This window comes from Protopterus annectens, chromosome 6.part0, assembly GCF_019279795.1.
Source record: "Protopterus annectens isolate FY-2018-M chromosome 6.part0, PAN1.0, whole genome shotgun sequence".
NCBI lineage: Eukaryota > Metazoa > Chordata > Ceratodontiformes > Protopteridae > Protopterus > Protopterus annectens.
The window spans coordinates 627,489,852-627,512,846 of record NC_056737.1 but is presented as its reverse complement, the minus strand read 5'-3'; the positions used below and the strand labels follow the sequence as shown (position 1 = coordinate 627,512,846).

The 22,995-nt window shown below is 38.7% G+C and overlaps 1 protein-coding gene across 2 annotated transcripts in view; it reads right to left on the bottom strand.

The window, feature by feature from the left end:
- The window catches only part of ATL1 (atlastin GTPase 1), a 903,853-nt gene that overhangs the window by 153,618 nt on the left and 727,240 nt on the right, over positions 1-22,995 (bottom strand). For both annotated transcript variants that reach the window (XM_044074302.1, XM_044074301.1), the window contains exon 11: positions 2,541-2,612. In XM_044074302.1, the coding sequence (XP_043930237.1) occupies positions 2,541-2,612 (72 nt within the window). The remainder of the gene's footprint in view (positions 1-2,540; positions 2,613-22,995) is intronic.

Sequence of the window (22,995 nt, the reverse complement as noted above, 5' to 3'; positions counted from 1 at the left end):
AACATGTTTATGATTCTGAGCATTTATTTTTGGGATTGTACTGAATTCTTAAGCAAAGAAACTGAGTTATAGTATCTGGTGTTCTGGTATTAGTTATAAAACTACCTGAAAGAGAAACTATCCCTGATGATCGGAAGCATCAGCTCTTCTTAAAATCCCAAGTTTGCACTGAGGTAAGTCACTCTGGGCTGCTGATCCCTCTAGTGCATATATTGTTCATATTCATTATCATTTTCATCCTAACAGGGTCATATCACAGCCCTGTTCATGTTAAACAGCATAATTAGGAAATTAATGCATTTTTCATTTCTCGTTTTTCCCCAATCATCAGCAGCTTTTGTGGGGCCCCCACACAGACAAAAATGATTAAGGGGCCCCCCTGCAGCCATGGTTTTGCAGGGACTAAAAGCTGGCTATGTAGTTAGTTTTAGTGGAGAAAATGTCCAAAAGCAGGGTTTAACTAAGCCAGGGGCACTATGTCAGTAGTAAAATACTTAATGGCATTCTGATGCCTGTTACTTGACAAAACACCGTTACTACAACCAGAAATATCTTTGAATTTTAAGGGAGATATAAATAAGAGTTATTACCCTCATAGTTTATTAAGTATGCAAGACTGCTGCACTAGCTTTTGTTTGTTTTACAGATGTGACAAAATATCAGGATAAGATAACTTGCTGTGGTAGGGGGCCCCCAGCGACCGCAGGGTTCGCTGGTGCCTAAAACTGGCTATGCTGCCAGCAATTAAAATGCTGTAGGATGTAGTTACTTAAGGGAGCAGAAGTCATTAAGACACAAATTAATAACAAAATAAGAGTACGAGCTCTAGCAGAGAAACAGATATGTCAAGCTGAAGAAAAAGAGGCAGCAAGCACTAGTTGTACAAGGGTGCAGAAAAAGTGGATATGTGAGAAAGAGGGAAGGGAATAATACGGGAGAGAGAAAAACTAGTCAGTACTACAGTACAGTATTACAGTACTAGTAATACTAGTAATTCTGTAATTTGCTTCAGCATTAGGCTCATTAGTGCTAATTAAGTGTGTTAATATTACTTCTACCTTGCCTATCTGTACAGCATACGAAAGTGTTACTTCTGCCTTGCCTATCTGTATAGCATACTACAGTGTTGTTGCTAGCTGGCTGCATTATAAGTTTTGTTATAGTTTAAGTTGGCATTTATATGCTACTCTTAAAATCTTGCATTATTAATATAATTAAGAGCAAATCTGTTTCTACTTGTCTGATTACAAAGAACTCTATAATTCTCTTACGATTCTTCTTGTATCTCTGTCCCAAATAATAAATATCAAAATAAATGGGAACTGGGAATTGAGTATTTCTTAGTAAAGTGGAAAAGGGCTTCTCTTCTGGAATAGTGTCTTACAATTCTGGTGTTACACTGATTATGTAAAAGTAATCCTTCTCTTGGTTTACTTGAAGATGTAGAGCACAGCATGTGATATCTATGGAATTAGATGTAAGAAAACCTTCCTCAAACAGCATGCCGTACTTCCTTGTCCTGTGCAGATATACATAGTTTCTTTATACCATGCTGACAGAGTTCTGCACAGAGGTTTCCAGGCATCTCTGAGGTGTCTGGGACTGCTTAAATAACTTATTTGCTGTCACAAGCACTACCTCACCTGCCATGGGAGTGAGTAATCATTATCTGCTCCCAGCTGTAGGAAATTAGAAATGGCACTGTAAAGGTTATAATCAAGAGAAAGGGTACTCAGTCCCAAGTAAAAACAGTAAACTGATGGACAGTAGTAATTGCAATACCTGCCTTTGACCACCTGACTACCAGGTATAGACATCAGATATAGAAATGGAGAAGCAAACAGTTTCTAGAATATTTTATTAAGCTTGGAACAAGAATGATTTTACCTTCACTAAGTCTTGAAAAAACACTTCATTGTAACATTAAAGATTTCACTGTTAGCACTGACTGCTAAATACTGCCCTCTACTTCGGCACCCATTCATTCTTCTATTACTTTAAGTTTGCTTACTGTACTTCACAGGCTGGTTATGAATATCATCAATAAATACATACAATAGTCTGACATGAATTCCTTTTTCATTGGTGGTGTTTAGTTCAATAATTCCCATTTTTCTGGCAGAGTTAACTACCCTCCCACTATATGCCTATCAGGCACTACAGAGTGCAACCTTCTAATCACTGGAAGATAGAGACACATGACTGTTACTTACTATACATCAACACCATTTATAGATGTAACTTAAGATGTAAATACTACTCACACTGTGACTGTCAAACACTGCATGAAATTAATACCACATGTGCCCACGTTACCAGACTAATGGATAACTGAGCTCAGCTACTCAATCCCCTAAGGTATTGCCTTGAGTATTTGAGACACCCAACATTAGAACCAGGAATCTCTCAATTTGATTGGCAATGTTTTTTTTTTCAGAACTATACCTACTGCAGTTGAAATTCTCAGTAGTACTACGCAAAGATATATGTGCACACCAAATGAATATATCTGTATAAGTTATGTTCCATATTATGCTTACCTCTTCCATCTTCTTGCTATAGAGATCCTTGGCTGTTGCAACAGCGGCTAAGTTATTGGCTTCAGCTGTAGCCTTAAAAGGAGGTAGGAAAAATAAGAAAAAAATAAAACTGCTTAGCAAAAGAATACAGAAGTGTAATTTCTTTGTAACAATGATTTTAAAATTCAAATAAATAGAAATTTAAAAAAAGAAAATTCCAAAGAAGGACCTCATATGAAGTTGAAATAAAAACACTTGCTTACTTTCTGTTTTATTCCATGATTCTGTATCACGTTTTTGGCATTATTGCATTTTTTATACTGTTCATAAATACAATGCATTTGTTTTCATGCATCTATAATACAGTCATGAAATGTAACCAGTCTGTTCTTATGGTCCCTGATGTAACACCTTGTTACTGACATAGGTTAAAGTGGATAGTAACTGTCTGGTGGTGAGTTTCAACTCCTCTGACTTCTTTCTCCTCTAAATACCATAGGAGACTTCTAACATACAAATTAAATGATTAACATTCTACCTTCTAAAGGTTTCCAATTTAGGCACAAGTAGTTGCATTTTCCCTGAGTAATGGTGACCACAAAAGAGACTGCAGTAAGAAGGCTGTTGGGGGGCACAGACAAAAACTTGGGGAGGGAGGGGAGTTGTTACCACATAAAGTACAGTTTTGTACCTACCATAAATGTAGATGTTCGAAGATCCACATTGCTGCAGTCCTAACACTTGGGTAGTCCGCTGTCCCAGTCGGCCCGAATACCAAAGTATAAGGCTGACGTCGGTCAAGGCGCATTTGTCTGACATCAGGACGTCAGGGTACAAATGCGCATGACCGACGTCATATCCTCAGTCTTTTCTTGCCCCAGATGTCAGAAGACCCTAAAAAGATAAGGCCAAAACCAAAAAACACCAAACACTCCTGTACCTAATGTATATACAATATATACAAATTTACAAAAACAGAACCCCACCTACACAACCACCCCTAAACACAGAGGGGAAGGAAGGAGGGTAAATTGGACTGCAGCAATGTGGATCTTCGAACATCTACATTTATGGTAGGTACAAAACTGTACTATGTTCTTCATCCCACATTGCTGCAGTCCTAACACTTGGGTAGAATCCCAAAGCAGAGGTAAGGGAGGATGGCTAAACTATAATGAAGCAGGAGCTGCCAAAATGCCCTGCAACACAGCAGTGGCAAAACCAGCCCTGGATTTAGAATAGAGAGGAAGGTGGTAATGCTTGGAGAAAGTATGCACTGAACTCCAAGTAGCTGCCTCCAAAATATCCTTAGTTGCCACCCCCCTTAGAAATGCTGTTGAAGTGGCAGTAGCCCTAGTGGAATGAGGCCTAATCCCAGCTGGAATCTCCTTGCCATGATGGGAATAACAGAATGCAATGCAAAACCCAATCCACTTAGATATAGTTTGTTTTGACACAGGCTTGCCCTGAGAACTCAAAGCAAAAGAAACAAACAACTGCTGAGACTGCCTAAAATCCCTAGTCCTGCTTAAATAATAACACAACTGCCTGTGTACATCTAAAGTGTGCAAAATCTTTTCCCCCCTATTTTGGGGATCTGCATAAAAAGTAGGCAAATGAATAGTTTGGTTTAAAGCCACACTAGAAACCACCTTAGGCATAAAGGAAGGATTAGTACGTAATGATACCCTATCCTTATGGAAAATCAAAAAAGGCTCAACCGCCATAAGGGCCTGCAATTCAGAAACCCTTCTTGCAGAAGTAATGGCCAACAAAAAAGCAGTCTTCCATGACAAGTATTTCAATTCAGCAGTAGCATGAGGCTCAAAAGGTTGTAGAGTAAGTTTCTCCAACACAAAATTGAGATCCCAAGCAGGAGTAGGAGCTCTACGTGGGGGTCTTATATTCTTTGCCCCTCTAAGAAATTGCTTGAACAAAGGATGAGAAAACAATGGTGGGTCACAATCATAGTGAGCTGAAATTGCTGCAGCATGAATCTTAATGGAAGAGAAAGACAAACCTTTGTCCAATAACTCAGTAAGATATTGAAGAGCCACACTCAAATTAGGTTCAGAAACATCCAAATCCTTTGCTGCACTCCAAAATAAAAATCTCTTCCATTTTTCTGCATACACTTTACGTGTACTAGGTCTTCTGGCTTCCATAATCACATTCAAAACTTGTTGAGGAAGTTGAGACCTGCTGTGGTTCAAAACAGAATATGCCAGGCTGTTAGATGAACAGAGTGAAGCTTGACATTGAGTAGATGACCGTCCCTCTGAGACAAAAGGTGTGGAATTAAAGGTAAAGGCCATGGAGGCTTCCTTACCAGATTCCTCAGTAATGGGTACCAGTGTTGCCGAGGCCAATCTGGAGCTATCAAAATCATCCTTGGCTTGTCTTGTCTGACCTTTAGGAGTACCTTTGGGAGGAGAGGCAGAGGTGGAAAGGCATACACATGAAGATTTTCCCAACTGAACGAAAGAGCATCCACTTTCCAAGCTGTGTGATGAAACCTTTTCGTGCAAAACTTTGGCAGCTGGTGGTTTAGTGGAGAAGCGAACAGATCTATGTCTGGAGTTCCCCATGACACTGTCAATTTTGAAATACATGAAGATCCAGTTTCCACTCGTGGGGATCCATGATTTGCCTGCTTAACACATCTGCTAAGGAGTTCTGTGCTCCTGGCAGAAACCGTGCCTGAAGATTTAGCTGCAGGCTGAGCGCAGTCTCCCACAAAATCATTGCTTGCCTGCATAGAGGATAAGAATGTGTTCCCCCTTGCTTGTTGATGTACCACATGACAGTTGTGTTGTCTGTTAGAATCAACACCTGCCCTGGAAGAAGTAACTCCTTGAAAGCCATTAATGCAAACTGGACTGCTAACATCTCCTTCATGTTGATATGTAGATGCTGTAGTCTGGCAGGCCACTTGTCTTGTATCCACTTTCCATTCAGATGAGCTCCCAAGCTATGTCTGAGGCATCTGTCGTTAGAATCTGACTCGCCTCTGGCCGGGTCACAGAGAGTCCCTTGTTTAGGTGACATTCCTGAGCCCACCACAAAAATTCCTTTTGAATGCAAGGTATTATTGGAATGACAGTGTCCAAATCCTGGCAGTGCTGTGTCCATACATTTTTAGATACCATTGCAGCTTCCTCATATGCAGTTTGGCATTGGGAAGCACCAGAATACAAGATGCCATGAACCCTAAGGCTTGAAGGACTGTCCTTGCAGTCAGCCCGGACTGAAGAGATAGTTGATGAAAGTAAAGGGAAAGATTCTTTTGTTTGTCCGGGGTTAAAAAGGCCATCTGGGCTGCTGTATTCAGTCTCACACCCAGAAAGCACATGTCTTGAGAGGGTACTAGACTGGACTTTATTTCGTTCACAGAATACCCCAGGCATCTTAGCACTGCTATCACATATTCCAGATGCTGAAGAAGCTCGTCCTTTTCTTGAGCCAGAATCAGACAGTCGTCCAAGTAAGGATAGATTTGTATTCCTTTTAGCCTGAAGAAAGCCATGACTGGAGCCAGAACTTTTGTGAATACTCTGGGCGCAGTAAATAAGCCAAAGGGCAATGCAGAGAACTGATAATGGGAATTCCCAGCTCGGAAACGCAGATACTTCCTGCAACTGAGTCTGATAGGCACATGAAGGTAAGCCTCCTTGAGATCTAAAGTTACCATCCAGTGATCTTTGCCCAGCAGAGGTAAAAGCTGTTGTAACGTTAACATTTTGAACTTGGGAATGTCCAGATAAGTGTTGAGGATAGACAAATCCAAAATTGGTCTCCACGTGTTCCCCTTTTTTGGTACTAGGAACAGGCGAGAATAAAATCCTAGGCCCCTTTCTGGCACAGGAACCGGCTGAATGGCCCCTATCTGGAGTAACAGAGAAATTTGCTTGTGAGCCTCTTTTCTTTGTATAGGAGGAATGTCTGGCATGCCTTTGAAAGGAGGCAAGGTATGGAAATAAAACCTGTAACCGTGGTGAGCGATATCCAATACCCATCTGTCTTGGGTAATAACACTCCAATTTTCTTTGAAAAGTGCCAGCCTTCCTCCCAAAGGTGCTGCCAGACGAGAAGGCTCTGGCAGCTGAAAAGGCAGGTCATTGGGTCTGCTTACGAAAGGACTGACCCCTGCCCTCACCAGAAGACTGGGCAGGTGAACTCCCTGTTCTAGGCCTAAAAGAACCTTGAGCTCTGCCCCTACCACGTCTAGATCTACCCCTAGACTGAGAATCATAAGAAGGATATGTCCACCCCTTAGTAGGCCAATTTCTACTAAACTTCGGAGGCTGAACCTGCAAAAAATCTTTAACAGTCTGCATAGACTTAGCCTTGTCCTCCATTTTCTTTAACACTGCTTCCACAGGCGAACCAAATAACACATCAGATTGTAAAGGAGCATCTAAAATCCTTGTCTTTACATGCTCAGCCAAATTCTGATCCCTCAGCCAGGCGTGCCTGCGAAGAACAGAACCAGTGGCTGCCACCCTCGAAGAGGCCTGTACAGCATCAAAACCACATTGCAAGGAATGCTTACCCACCTGTTCAGAAACATGAACTAAATCCTGCAACTCTTTACACTCAATACCTTCCGCCAGAGCATCTACCTTAGACTTCAATTGTGTAAGGAGATAATTTTGGTATTTCAACATGTGAAACTGGCAATTCAAAGCCCTCATGGCTAAAGTGGAAGAAGTATACACCTTCTTTCCCCATCTATCCAAAGCCCTAGCCTCTTTATCAGAAGGAACAGGATTTTTAACAACAGAAGCCTTAACACCTTTAGGGCCCTGAGAAACAGTTTCTGGGTCTGCCCTAGGACTCTTAAAAAGATACTTATGAGCTTCAGGCACCCTATAATACCTGTCCGGTTTAACTGGGGCAGGAGGCAAAGAATCAGGGTTCAGGGAAGCCTCTGCAAAAACATCTTCTACCACATCCAGAACAGGAGGTATAGCCAAAGGCCTATGCTGGGGTAGAAACAAAAATTCCCTAAGCCTTTTCCTGGAATCAGAGAAATCTTGACCTTCCCATTTAAAATGCTCCCTCATGGAATGAAGAGTCTCTGAAAAAGAAAAATCCTCAGGAGGAGAAGCCGAAGGAGTAGAATCATCTACATCAGAATCAGAATAAGGAGGATACTCCTGCAAGTCTTCAGCCGAAGACTCAGAAGCCTCCGAACACTGCTCAAAACTCTCAAGCTCAGGTTCCACCCTAGGCCTCTTATCAGGAGGGGGCATAGAACCTCTAATCATAGTAATCAAATCTTCTGCCATTTTAAGCATATGTTTCTTAGGCAGAGACCCTGAAGAACTAGGAGATCCCCACTGAAGTTAACCCTGGCCTGCCTCTAGAAGAAGCCTTGGAAACAGAAGGGGAGGGCCTAACCACCTTAGGAAGGGAGGGGAGAACAGCTACCTGAGAAGCCCCTTCAGCCTGGCCTACCTCCTGAGAGGACACATCTTGTAACAGTAAAGTCTCTCCCTGAGAATCCAAAGGAACTTCTGGTAGAACCACCGGCTCCACCGAGCCCTCTAAAGAACCGACGTCCGGGACAGACGGTTCTTCCAACCTAGGCTTTGCTGCTTTGTCCTTGCGCTTTTTAGACGAAGCGGGCGTCGGAGCATCCGACGGCATGTTGTAATTACAACGCTTCCCAAAAACTAACCTGGCACAATCTAATCTTCTCTTAATAGTGCGTTTGTTAAATCTAGCACAAGAGCGACAGCCAACAACGTCGTGCTCAGGCCCTAAGCAAGGTATACACAAGGTATGGTAATCCCTATGAGGTATCTGTTTCCCACAAGAAATACAGTTATTCACTTTTTCTGACATCCGGTTAAATACTGAGGCAAGAAAAAACCAAAATATTCCCCAACGGGGTACTTAGCCAACTTTGATTCGGTCTGAAACTCCGACTTCAGAAAATTTCAGAACGCCAACCTGCACTCGCAAAACTGCTTCTGCATCGGACCATGCGGCAAAAAAGACTGAGGATATGACGTCGGTCATGCGCATTTGTACCCTGACGTCCTGATGTCAGACAAATGCGCCTTGACCGACGTCAGCCTTATACTTTGGTATTCGGGCCGACTGGGACAGCGGACTACCCAAGTGTTAGGACTGCAGCAATGTGGGATGAAGAACATCATATTAATTACAGACAAAAGTCTAGTGACAATCCTCTCAACTGCAATTTTTTGAATTTGAAGTGACATTTGCAATATTTCTGGAAAGATGCTGCAAAAATGTACCTTCTGTCGCATGCCCCTAGATAATATATGTCTATTTTATACCACTCTTTCAAAAGAAAGTTGTTCTGTCATAACTTTTTTTCACTTTTCATTTTCTATACTATATGCTGTTAATGACACAATTTAAGAGATATTTGTATGCAGAATGGACTGGAAAGAAAATAAAATCTAAATGTACATTTAGTATGGACCACCCATATTAATAGGAGATTGCCTTGCAGCACTATAATTACTCTATGTACTATTACTGAAACATACAAAGGGACATTTTCAAATAAAAAAAAAAAGACTGAAGATGAAGCAGGCCCTCGGATGCAAATGTGAAGTAGCATTACTTATTTTACATGTTTATTAGCTTCACTTTCAGCCATCACAGTGGTATCATCTCCATGTGTGAGGTGGTTAATATTTCTAGTTACAATTTTGATTCCAGCATCTGATTCATTTAACCTAGCATTTTGCAAGATATATTCAGCATTTATATTGAATAAGTATGGTGACATTACACAGCCTTGTCATATTTGTTCCCCAGTCTTGAACCAGTTATTCCATATAGGTTCATAGGTAAGTACTTGGCTATCTGCCCGAGGGCATCTATAAGCCTAGCCAGAATGTGTTGGCTTTCGCCACCTGCTTAGATTACTTCCCTGTGCCTCTGTCCAGCAGAGCCATTAGTTCCCTGTGCCTCTGTCCAGCAGAGCCACTGCAGTGATCCTCAGGGTAAATTTTCTGTTTCCCATCCACTCGTCAAGGTTTCTCTTGAAGAGTGTTAGTGAGGGGCTCTGCCTAATGTAGATTGGAATCCTGTTCCAAAGCATGGGGAGTCTCTGGGACAGGAATCTATCCCTCCAGCACGTCCTATTTATCGTTGTGGTGATGTTTAGATCCCTAGAGCGTGTGGCTCTCAGGGATTTTTTTTTTTTTTAGGTGGAGCATGTCCATCAATTCTGGGTTGGACATGGCCTTGTATGTCAGGCAGAGATCACCTCCGAGTAAGCGGTATGCAACGAAGTACAGCTGGAGTTTCTTCAGTCGTCTGCATAGGGCATATGTTTGAGGCCAGTAATCCTCTTGGTGAGGTACTTTTGTGGTCTTTCCAGCTGTTGCAGGTGTCTTGTAAGGTACATCCCAAATGGGGCATTGTACTCTATGATGGGTCTGATGAGTGATGAGTAGAGGGGCACAATAACCTCTTTTGTTCTAGATGCGAACCCTTTTGTGATTAGGTGGGTCACACAGAAGGATTTTCTAACCACCTTGGCAATATGATTATCAAAGGAGAGATTACTATTTACTTGGGTCCCCAGATCCCTTATTACATTTTCTGTATTTAGGGGACTACCAAGTATGTGGTAGTTCACGGGTACTTTGTTTTTTCCAAAGGGGATGACTATGCACTTTTTGGCATTTAACTTGAGGCCATGATTTTGACACCAGGTATCCGTCTCAGTGAGACCCTTCTGGAGGATGTCTGTATCAGCTGGAGAGTCAATTATGACCGCCAGTTTGCAGTCGTCTGTGAACTTGGTCAGCCATAGTCCTCCTGTGCTTGCCTGTACCTCTGAGAAGTATATACTGAACAGGAGTGGTCCCAGGACTGAGCCCTGGGGGATGCCACTTGTAACTGGTTTAGAGTCGGACCTAGAGCCTGCAACTCTCACCGTGTGGGTTCTATCTGTGAGCCAATTGGCAACCCATCTCGTGACGTAGGGGTTTATGTTCAGGCTGGTGAGCTTGTCTATAATACCAGAAAGGGGAATGGGGTCGAAAGCCTTGGCGAGGTCTCGGTAGGCTGTGTGGACCTCCTTTCCCTCGTCTAAAGCCTTAGTAACTGTCTCAAAGAAGTCCACCAGGTTTAGGAGGCATGATCTGCCCTTAAAGCCAAACTGGGTAGGGTCCAATGTTTGAAGGTTCCCAGAGTCTCTGTTAATGAATTCCATGATGATGTGCTCCATAGCCTTGCAGAACAGTCTAGTCAGGCTTATAGGGCGATAGTCCCCAGGGTCCATTCTGGCTCCACCTTTGTGGAGCGGGATAACTGTTGCTGTGCGCCACTCTATGGGTACGTAGCCCTTTAGGGGGTGAGAGGGGGGTGAAGTTTGCATTAACCTGTCTGCCAGGATGTTGGCAATATTAGTCGGTTCAGTGTATTTTGTGCCATTCTGCACTAACTCAGAGCAGATCTGAGAGTTTCCACTTAGGTTCTTGACATAGCTAAAGAACACTTTGTGGTTATCTTTGGAGTCCTTGGTAATTTTTCTTTCGAAGTTAGCCTTGGATGATTTTATGAGGGATCTTAGTTTCTTGTTGATACTAATCAGGGATGTCTTTCCTTTGTGGGATTTTACTCTTTTCTGCACTAGTTTCCTCCTTCTATTGTATAGCTTGTTTATGGCAGGGGTCCACCAGACTGGTTTCCTTTTCTTGGAGGAGTGAGTCTTGGTTTTGCTTGGGACAGCATGATCCATGCATTCTTGCAGGTGCTCATAGAGTGCCTTTGTAAGGGATTCAGCAGCTTGGACAGCACTGTCCTTTAGCATGGGGGCTGTGAACCTTTCCACCTCAATCTTAAGTAATGTGAAGTTTGCTTTTGAAAAGTTTTTCAACATGGTTTCTTTGATTGGGGGTGGGGGCGAAATGTGGATATCCAGAGTGATTAGTCTATGGTCTGATCTAACCAGCGAGGGTTTGACCTCCGGTGTTGAACACCGGTCGCCCATGTTGGTGATGACCAGGTCCAATATGTTGTCACGTCTGGAGGGGGTGTTGACCAGTTGATCCAGGGTGTTCCAGTTTATAAATTATAGGAAGCGTTGGGCAAGGGAGTTAGTACTTGAGTAGTTCTCCCAGTTAATGTTTGGGTAATTGAAATCACACAATATTAGGGCGTTTGGTAGGACCTTCATATTTCCCAGTGTCTCCAGAAATGTGGAATGGGGGTCCTGGGTCATGGTGGGTGATCTGTAGCAAGCTACAAATTGAATTGCAGTTTTGCCCATTGTTAGTTGCACATGGATGGTCTCTGAGGCATTGTGCTGTGCCACTAACCTGGAGGTGTGGGTATCCTTGATGAATATGGATACACCCCCACTTTTTGTGTTTCAGTCCGTTTTATCTGTTGCCTTTTGTTCTGCATACAAATTCCTCAGCGGCAAATATTTCTGTAAGAACTTGCCAAAGGATGTTATGGTTGACTAAGTCAATGGCTTTAGAGTAGTAAATAAAGTAGAAGTAAATATTTTTCTGGAATTCCCTTCCTTTTTCCATTATCCATCAGATGTTGACAGTTTGATCTCCAGTGCCTCTGCTCCCTTCTAAAACCAGCTTCTATATATTTGTCAGTTCTTGCTCCAGACTGCTAGCTTGTGAAACAAGTGCAATTATACAATGACAGTTTGTTGCTATTCAAAAATGAGAATGTTGATTGGACAGCCCAACCTGCATTCCCATTGTAAACTGAGCATATATCAGTAGAAAAAAAGTCCAGCCATTCAAGTATTCTTCAGTGGCCCGACTTTCCATCAATATATGCTTGATTACCTACTCAACATATTTTACAGGGGATACTAGAAAATGAGGAAACACAGAAATGTTTTACCTGGCAACTGTCCAGAAATTTGCAGAATGTCTCTGATTTTCCTCATATTTCTGCTACCCCTACCCTTTTTTTTTCTAAAGTGCACAAGCATTTCTCCTCTCATGACTTCATGCTGGAATGTAACCTGGCAACTAATACACAAAGACCCCATTCTGCCCTTTGATATACAGTGGAAACTTGTGGAAATACCATGTGTATGTGCAGTATATCAGCATTCAAGGCAGAGGGTGGAAGAAAAGTTCCATTATACAATCACATTATTTTAGAAAGGTAAATCATTTATTTCGTAAATAATGGTATTGCATAAAAACAATAATCCACTCCTGTTTGTGGGTATATCAGGATTTACCCCTAGTTGGCTTTAAGTACTTGGGCTTTGCCCTCGTGATCAAACCACACTAACTATAGGTAAATCCTGATATACCCACTCACATTCATGGATTATTACTTAATTATTTGATACTTTGAGCACTCTTTAGTATTCCCCTTTTTAAGACTGGAATATAACCTGAGATTTTCTAGTTGAATGGTCACTGCTATGTTTAACAAATTTTCTGGCAAATTCCAAGCAACACTGTAACAATTACATTTTATAGCATTTTAATCAATTCTCCTTCACTTCCTATGATATTGTTATTAGGAAATTTTCTAAGGCACACACAACTTCCCCCATCAGCATGTCTGGCTCAAGATCAGACAGTATACCACGTATATATCAGTAATGTTGCGGTCCCTTCCTATACAGTTCTGTACACCTCATTTTAATGTCTTCTCCAATCTTTGTTTATTATGCTCACTTTTGAAAGTTTTGCTATCTCACCAATCTTCTTGAACAGATGTCTTATCTTTTTCTATTCTGTTGCCTCCATCACCTTTTGCTCTCTTTCTTTCCTCTGGCACTTCTATAGCCTCCACTGCCTTCTAAATATTCTTTCTGTTTGGAATGTAATTTAATGCCACATCCTATCACAAACTTCTGTCTACAGTTTTTCAGGTACTCTCTCCACCAGGTGTAATCGCTTAAATATGTTCTTTACCTCCACTACATATTCAATCGGAATTTGGTTGAGCTTTTATCTCACTGTCCTAGATGCTTTCCTTGTTTTCTTTAATTCTAAAGTTTGCAATAAAAAGCTGATGGTCAAAGCCACAAACAGCTTTAGGCCTTCTTTTCACCGAAGATATCAATATTTTCTATCTCTGACTGCAAAGTATAAAGCTATGACTTAGACTGTTGCAACAAAATGTTTGCTATGGCTACTGAATTATCTTCATAGAATTCCACTATTCTATGTCTCAGTTATATCAAAATCCACGGCCAAATCTGCCTGTTATTCCAGTTGTACTCTGCCAGATTTAGCATTCCAATCACCTATTATGAATTTGATGTCTTCTTTTTTTTATTTCTAGCAGTTGCAGCAATTCCTCCTAAAACTGGTCAACCTCCTACTCTTCGGCATCTGTATTTGGAGCATAAACTTGTATCACTAATATTGTATTGGCTTACCTTGTAGTCTGATTGAGATCACTATAACTTTTGGGTCATAAATAAGCATTGACTTTGACGCAAACATTAATTATGAGAGCTATTCCATTTTTTCTACAAGATTCAGATGTTTGGCACTGTGCACTTCAAGACTGTGAAAGTAAACCACATATGTACATACTCTGTATCAGCTGCCAGAGTGTGCAGCCAGCTCCTGTAAACCTGCATGAATGCTAATGACAATAATCAGCAAACCCACTGATTCTGGTGCAATAATCTTCCCACTTTTCCAGGCCCTTTAGAAGATGCTGATAACTTATCCAAGCTAAACATGCTTGAATAAAGGTAAGGAAGCCAACTAAACAGCATACAAGTATAGTTTACTCAATCTGACCTGTAAAAAGAACTAAAAGTAGTATTGCAAAGAAGTCAGTAGAACACTCAAGTCCTTTGCTGAATTTCCCAATACGTATTTATTATTAAACAGAGGTGGCTATCAATATGAGGGGTTTGGCCTGACTGCCTTCAGGATCTTTCGACTTGTTGTGAGGTTATTAAATAAGGTATGACTGTAACTTGGTCTTCCTGAAAATGTGTGAGAGTCTGAGACTTCAGTAAGCTCAACACTGCTTCATCATCTCATACTAACTAAAATTCCAGTACTCAAGAGCACTGAAACTTTTAAGTCCCAACTTTTCTTTCACTTCTGGGGAGAAAAGCCTTATCACAAGCACAACCTACCACTTGTAGCACAGTGCTATCAACACAGGAATTTCACCACTTTTAAAATTTTAGCCAAAACTGCTCTCTCACCTGTGAGAAACTACCACCTAGTTCAGCTAAACTGACTCTTACAGTCAGTGTTACATATGCTGACACACTACTTCCTGAAATTAGTCTTTTAACACATTATGAACTTTAGTTTTACTTTCATGTGCTAATATTTCACTGTGTAGTGGTGTAATACTGTACAGCTATGCCTCCATAATTATTTAAAATGGATTTTAAAAATATTACATTATAAAAGACTAACTTTAAATGTGACTTCTAAGTATTTGCACTTCTGTAATCTATCTTTGGCTCAAGCTTTGAAGGTTTTCAGTTAATATGCCCAGTTAAAAAATAAGTATGAATAATTTAATTTGTAATCTACTTACACATTTGGGAAGATAACAATTGTGGCATCTGTTTGCTTACAAACTTCTTGTTCTCTTCAATTTATTTTTTCCTTATTAATAAATTATTGTTTTTTTTATTTAGAGTTTATTTAACTCTGTAGTTTTATCATTTATACATTGAAATTTATTTTTTATTTAGTATATATTTATATGATTTTAAACACCCTTAATAAATTATCACTTATGTTGACATAGGCAAACACATTAATAAAAAAACATATTATTGTGTTTTAATTTTCATAGATTTATATGTGGAGTCTGCATGTCCTCCCTGTGGTCACGTGGGTTTCCTCTGGGTGTTCCAGTTTCCTTCCACATCTCAAAGACATGCTGTGGGTGGATTGGACACTCTAAATTGGCCCTAGGCGTGAGTGCGTGCGTGTGTGTGCCCTCTGTGGAAGGTTGGGCGCTGGGCTGGCAACTCGACACTGGAAAACTCCACTGCCAATCATGAGCGGACAGGTGATCCACTGTAATGACCCCTAATCGGGAAAAGTAGAAAGAGTACATTCCTACATTACACAACTTGCTCAATTCCTTGCTTCCCTTAAATCTCACCCTTTCTCCTGAACAGTATTCTGCATTTATTATTCCCACAAATTCCATTTATTTCCATATAATTTGCTCCTTCCTCTTTCTAAAGATCCCACCTCCTTTCTTTTATCTCATTTATAAAATTCAATACTTCAATTAAAATTAGTTTAGATTTTGATTTCTATTTTTTAATAGTTGCTTTTTTGTTGGTCAATTACATTAAACTTAGTAAGACCATACTATGTCTAGGAAATTCCAATCGTGGGTCGTTCCCCCAACATTTCTGACACAGTACTCCATTGAGAATTTTTTAAAATCTGCCAGCTTGTTAAATTACAAAAAAACATGTTCGTAGCTATCCCTGTCTTTCCTGATCACACCTTCAGCATTTGCCATCTACCTGATTAAAGAATCGCTGAAGTCTGCCAAGAGTATAAAAATATCTTTACAAACACTTCCATGCAAAAAAATCCAAAACCTTTGGGACTTTGCTGCATACTTGGGACCCTATAGATGTCTTCCCATTGTTTCTTTGTAAACTGTCTTTCCAGGCACCCTTTTCAATCTTTCTTAGCCTCTTCTGACTGACTCTTACAGTCATCATGTAATATTGTATATGCCCTACTAATTACCCCTTTTTAGCAGCAGCGTCTGTGCTAGACTCTACTTAAAATACTACCAGAGCTTGTCTTACACTTAGCACTCTCCTATTTATTTTTGTGCAACTCTGATATCAATCCCTGGGGTAGGGAAGGTAGTCTCTAACCTGCATTCCAAACTTCAGCCTCACACTACTCTATTACCTTTCCCTCTCTAGTTATTTCTTCCTAATTCCTTAGCTCCTTTGCTAATTTTGTCCTGTACATTCCAGACCCCCTCTTGCCTCTTTTCTATACCCCTATTTGCAGTCATCCATATTATCAAAATCTCCCTTTTCCATTCTTGTGTTGGCTTAGTTCTTAGAATACTTTCTGCAACTTTTTGAATATATAATATTCTGTATGGTTGTTGTTATTCTGCTTAAGGATCTGCATCCAAAACCTAAACTCTCCTTATTTCTAAAACTTCCTCCCCATTTCATTAATGTCCTTTTCCACTTTGAGTTACAACCTTCTACTTGTGTTGTGTATATTGAGCCTTTCTTGTGTAACTGTAAAGTATCCATTCACGCTGAGTAATCCTAAACCATCTTGTTCAATGGGAAGGATCAACTTTTCCCACTTACCTCTTGCCCTCTTCCCCTCCCAAATAAATTCCTTCAGCTATTAATTATTATTTACAGTTTCTCTTCTAGTTGATAAAAATATACCTGACCTCTATATAAAACTAAAATGACTGAAACATTTTCACTGCTTGTACCTTACTATCCATTTCCATAATCAACAGCTTGCAGTTTCTCAGTTTTTGTATTATGTTTTTAGTCTCTTCCCACATACTCTTAGCTACCATAACATAATCCCTTTTAATCCATGCACCTAAATACTTCATCTTATTGTGTCTCCATAAATATAGGTATTGCTGAAAAAAATGTGTGGGTAAACAGTTTATCACTACAGCCTTTATTTTATCTTCATTAATTTTATATCCTAAAAAAGACTGGAAATTGTCTCAAAATGTTCCACAAAACTGAAATGTACTTTTCTGGATTTTTCAAGTACAAAATAATATCATCTGCAAATAAAGTTAACTTTTTTGGATTACCATACCATTTACATTCTTTTATATGTGAGTCCCTTATTTTTGTTGCTAGTGGGTCTAAATATAAAGCAAATAAAGGGAAAAGAGGAAAATCCTAACTGGTTAGTACAGATTTATGTTTCCTATTATTTAGTATTTGCTTGTTTTGTATGTCATTTGTTTTGTAAAGTGTCTTATCACTATAATAAAAGTTAGGTTAAATTGAATAAATAAATATGTTTTTGCAAATGCATTTAGTGCAGCTTTGCGGTGACCTTTGGAGTAACCAAAAATCAAATCATCACTAGTATAATGTAGGTCAGTGACAGAAACTATGAAAACTTTGGCCATTGAGCGCAGCCATCAAAGACCAAAAAAAAAATCCCATCCATTCTGTCAGTGTTCTGTTTCAGTCATAGTGGGAAGGCAGTCATTGTTGAGGATAAGATTAGCATAACAGTGTTAATGCAATTAATCAGCAATGCATGCTTTTAAAAATAATACTAGACAACAAGATATCATAGCAATTTCCTGCAACTGGCATGGAGCCTGTTCAATATATACACAAGTCAGAATAAACTAAAAAATACTGCATATGTTTTTATAACATACTGATTCAGACAAAAATCTATGTATACAATAAAACATTCAACAAAAGTAAACTTTAGATAAAAACTAAATGCTACTGGACAGGAAATCTCCAATGACACATCTGCTCCCTTACGGTGAAAGTCAGGTAGTTGGGAGCAGACCAGCCTGCAAGTTCTGCAGAGCAGCTAATTGTTCCCTCACATTAGATGTTTTGCTAACTCACATCAATTGTCTGTCATTCCCACACTTGCCAAATGTATTCCAAATCAACCCCAGAACCAAAAACCACAGCGAAGGAACAAACAGCTAACACCAAACAGCTTTACTGGAAATGTTGAGTGCTTTCTTCCCTTCTATGACAAGGGACTTCGTCAGAACAAATTTACAAAATACACACACACTATTAACTCAGCCTTATATATAAAGTATATATAATTATACATCAATTAATTCCTAAAAGGGCATGACATTATAATAATATCTATATAATAAAAAATATTAGTTTAATATCAGTTGAAACATTAACTAAAACTTATAACAAATACATGATAAATATATATGAAAAATAAATCTGAATATATATATATATATATGTTGTGTAAAAATATTATAAAAACTATACACTAATCCCCTAAATAAGGGATTTTACCTCAATATATTTTTTAATTTTAAAATGTTACATAAACTAATAGCCTCATTTATGTCTGGCTAGCTAGTGGCATCAAGCATACATTGCTATCTTAACTCTCAGACATCCAAATGAACATCTAGACATCTACCTTGTGGATCCTTATACAAATGTTGAATTACAAAAAATCTAAAAACATGGTTTCTACATTCGTTAATATGTCTTGCAAAAGCATTAATTTGTCTATTATGTCTGATGTCCAGTAAATGTTCACTTATTCTGTTCTTAAAAGATCTAGCAGTCTTACCTACATAAAAATAGGGTACTTCAAACACTTTGCTACATAAACCACATTAGTGGTACAACAATTGAAATGCTCATTAATCCTCATTGTTTTTCCATTCAACACAAAACTTCCCCATTTCCAGTATATGGAGGCAATAATTATAGTGCTGACACTTATAATTCCCTTTACTTCTGTTCGTGCTGGTTTCACTATAAATCTTAGTCCTTACTATTAGATTTTTGAAAGACCGATCTTTTTTAAAAATAATTGTGGGTTTTCCCGCTACTTTCTGCGCTACATTATCATCAAATTGTAAAATGTCCCTTTTATTAAAAATAATATCAACAATATTCCATACATCTTGATTAAACATGTGATGAACCTCAGACTGATTTTTGGATCCATATTCTCCTTATTTACATAATTACCATTCTTACCATATACTAAAATTGGTTTATAAATACCATTTTGCCATTTGTGCATCACTTCCATGCTAATCTCATCAAGTAGGACATCTGGGTATCCTCTAGCCTTAAGCAAATTTAAAATGAACTTTAACTCATCAATAAATACTATGTCCTAGCTCACCATCCTGGCTGCTTGGACCAATTGTCCTTCTACTATGGACTTTTTCTGAAAGAACGAGTGTGCACTGGTGAACTCTAAATAAGGATTTGAAAAAATTGGTTTTCTGTAAATTTTAGATTCTATCATATTATTTCCATTAATAAATAATGCTACATCTAAATAGGCAATATTTACTATGTTGATGTGTAAATTTCAGGACACCAACTGTATCATTAATGTAAACATAAAACTGCTCCAATTCCTGCTCAGTACCTTTCCACAAAATAAACAAATCATTCAAAAACCTTGTGTAAAACAAAATATTAGTTTGGAATGTACTCTGAATTATGTACTGCTCTTCCCAATAGGACAATGTAGTTTGCAAAAACGGGAGTGCAGGCTGCTCCCATAGCAACCCCCATTTTTTGCCTATAGTATTGGCCTTCAAAATATAAGTAATTATTCTGGAGCACCACTTCCATAAGCGTTACATATACATTGATGTTATCCTGGTCATACAGGCCAGTTTTAAGTAGGTGGGTCTCTAACCAGGCTAAACCTACTACATGTGGGATGACGGTGAACAAACTAACCACACCAATGGTGACCATAATTACATTTTTGTCTAACTTTATTCTACCTACCTTGTCTAAGAATTCCCAAGAATCTTTATATGTATGGAAATGTCTTTAATCCTGCCTGTAATTTTTTATCCAAATATTTGCTTATGAAACAAGTTTTTGATCGTTTTCCATCAACTATAGGTTAAAACTGTGGGTCCCTAAGTCCCTTATGGACCTTGGGAATTCCAAATATATTTGGTACCATAGGATACTTATTATACATGTATGCATGCTCGTCCTCATTGCTTTGCCCCTGGTACAACATGTCATCCATTAACAAATCAATTTTCCTATACATAACATATATCTCATTAAAGGAACTCTCTATGTAAGACCCATCTAATATAACAGCGTATTAATCCCATTCAAGTAATCAGTTTTATTCATGATAATTCCATTTCCTTTATCCAGCTTCATTAAACATATATTGATGTCACGTACCAAAACATTTAATAAACTTTCTTCACTCACTGTTATATTCTTTTGTGCATGGTTTGTTTTAACTGATAGAACCCTACAAATATCTTTTTCACACTTGTTTTCAAACAACCTTATTACATTATTTAAAGGTGGGTTAAATGTGCTAGGTCTCCTTATACACACATTAACATTCCCATTCCCCTCACTTTGGGAATTAAACCAGACCTTAAAATTCAACTTCCTAGTATAACTTTTAAGATCTATCAAAGTGTTATCAATCCTTGCCTTTCTAAACGGCACAATAGTGAACCCTTTAGCCAATAAATTTGTATGTTAAGTTTTGATCTCCTTTGTAGAATAATTATAAACTTTAAAATTGTTTCTCTCATTTTGAATAACAACAGGTTCAAATACATATTCAAAATTCATTACATCACATCTTTGAATTATGTCACCATTATTGCTTTCAAAGTCATTAACAAGTGTATCCACATTTGGATAAAAATTCAACATAAATTCCCTGTCTAGAATCCCATCCAAAACTACTTCTTGCTGATGGTTAATGATCAAATCCATGTTGCTTTTAGCTAACCCATTGTCACTAAAACATTAATTATCGTCAACAGTAGTCAAAACGCTGTTAATGCCAAGCAGAGCAAGGGAACTGTTTGCTGAAAAGTACTTACAGACCCCAACATGTCCAAGGCCATATCCATCAAGTCCTCCGCTGTCGGCTCCTGTTCCTGTTGGTTTTTGGCCCCGCCCCCTGCACAACATAATCCCGATAAGTTTTGGGCAAAAAACGGGACTGTTGCTCTTTCTCCCTCAGTCTCTCCGAACGCTTTATATTCTCCTCATTCTGAAAAGACTGTGAGGGATTCCTTGTCGCTTTATAGCCTACCGCATTTGACATCATTCCCTCATCAGAATTCGTTCCCTGATTGGCTTGATCCTCCTCGTTGTTATCACTACCTGCAGAAAGTGGATACACCCTCTGTTTAGCGTATTCATTTAAAACTCTTTTAATTTTGTTTGTTTTACGAGTATAAATTACATTGCAAGCAGTTGTCACATTGGAAAACACACTATTATATATTGATTGAATTTTTATATAGTTAGTGTCATTTTGTATAATCTGATTTAGATCATCCAAGTCCTTTGCCATTTTATCTGCTGCTTGCAAATTATGTTTGACCATAAGTCTCATCATTTGAAGCCCCGTTTTGTCAAATAGGCTATGTAACATTCAATAATTCAACATTTCCTTCAGCCCCATTGTAGTATTTCCACAATCTCAGTCCCCGTGGGACCAGTTCCATCTCTATGTTTTTTTGCAAATATATTTCTAATTGCAGTTTTTTTATAAGATAGCAAATTATTTTCAAATACCTTGATTTTATCGACAGTCGGGGGAGTTTAGGGTTGGGTCACACCTCCTTGCCTTCTCTCAACCCGAAATACATATTCCATACATATTCTTCCACTGTAACGGCCCTTTGACATTACCATTCAACTCTTCAGTCCTAACGGATAAATCCTTAGGCATACTCTGCTGCTGGATTTCATGACCATTTGGACCACAATTAATTGGTGTTGGCTGGGTTAGCGGGTAGCCCCGAAACTACCCAACAAGTCATTATTACTTCCCTGTTTTTCAGTTAAAGTCTGTATTTGAGCTGTGTGGACAGCCAATTGTTGTTTAATTTGCTGTAATAACTCCAAAATGTCACCATTCGTTGTACCTGCCGTTTCCATCTCTGCAGAAGGACCAAACTGCCGCCAAACATATTCCAAATCAACTCCAGAACCAAAAACCACAGCGAAGGAACAAACAGCTAACACCAAACAGCTTTACTGGAAATGTTGAGCGCTTTCTTCCCTTCTATGACAAGGGACTTCTTCAGAACAAATTTACAAAATACACACACACTATTAACTCAGCCTTATATATAAAGTAGTGAACCACTAATTATACATCAATTAATTCCTAAAAGGGAATGACATTATAATAATATCTATATAATGAATAATATCAGTTGAAACATTAACTAAAACTTGTAACAAATACATGATAAATATACATGAAAAATAAAAAATATGAATATATATATATATATATATATATATATGTTGTGCAAAAATATTATAAAAACTATACACTAATCCCCTAAATAAGAGATTTTACCCTAATATATTTTTTAATTTTAAAATGCTATACTAATAGCCTCATTTATGCCTGGATACCTAGTGGCATCAAGCATAAGTTGCCATCTTAACTCACAGACATCCAAATGAACATCTAGATATCTACCTTGTGGAGCCTTATACAAATGTTGAATCACAAAAAAAAACTAAAAACATGGTTTCTACATTCGTTAATATGTCTTGCAAGTGCATTCGTTTGTCTATTATGTCTGATGTCCAGTAAATGTTCACTTATTCTGCTCTTAAAAGATCTAGCAGTCTTACCTACAACTTCAAACACTTTGCTACATAAACCACATTAGTGGTACAACAATTAAAATGCCCATTAATCCTCAATGTTTTTCCATTCAATACAAAACTGCCCCCCTATTTCCAATATATGGGGGCAATAATTAAAGTGCTGACACTTTTAAT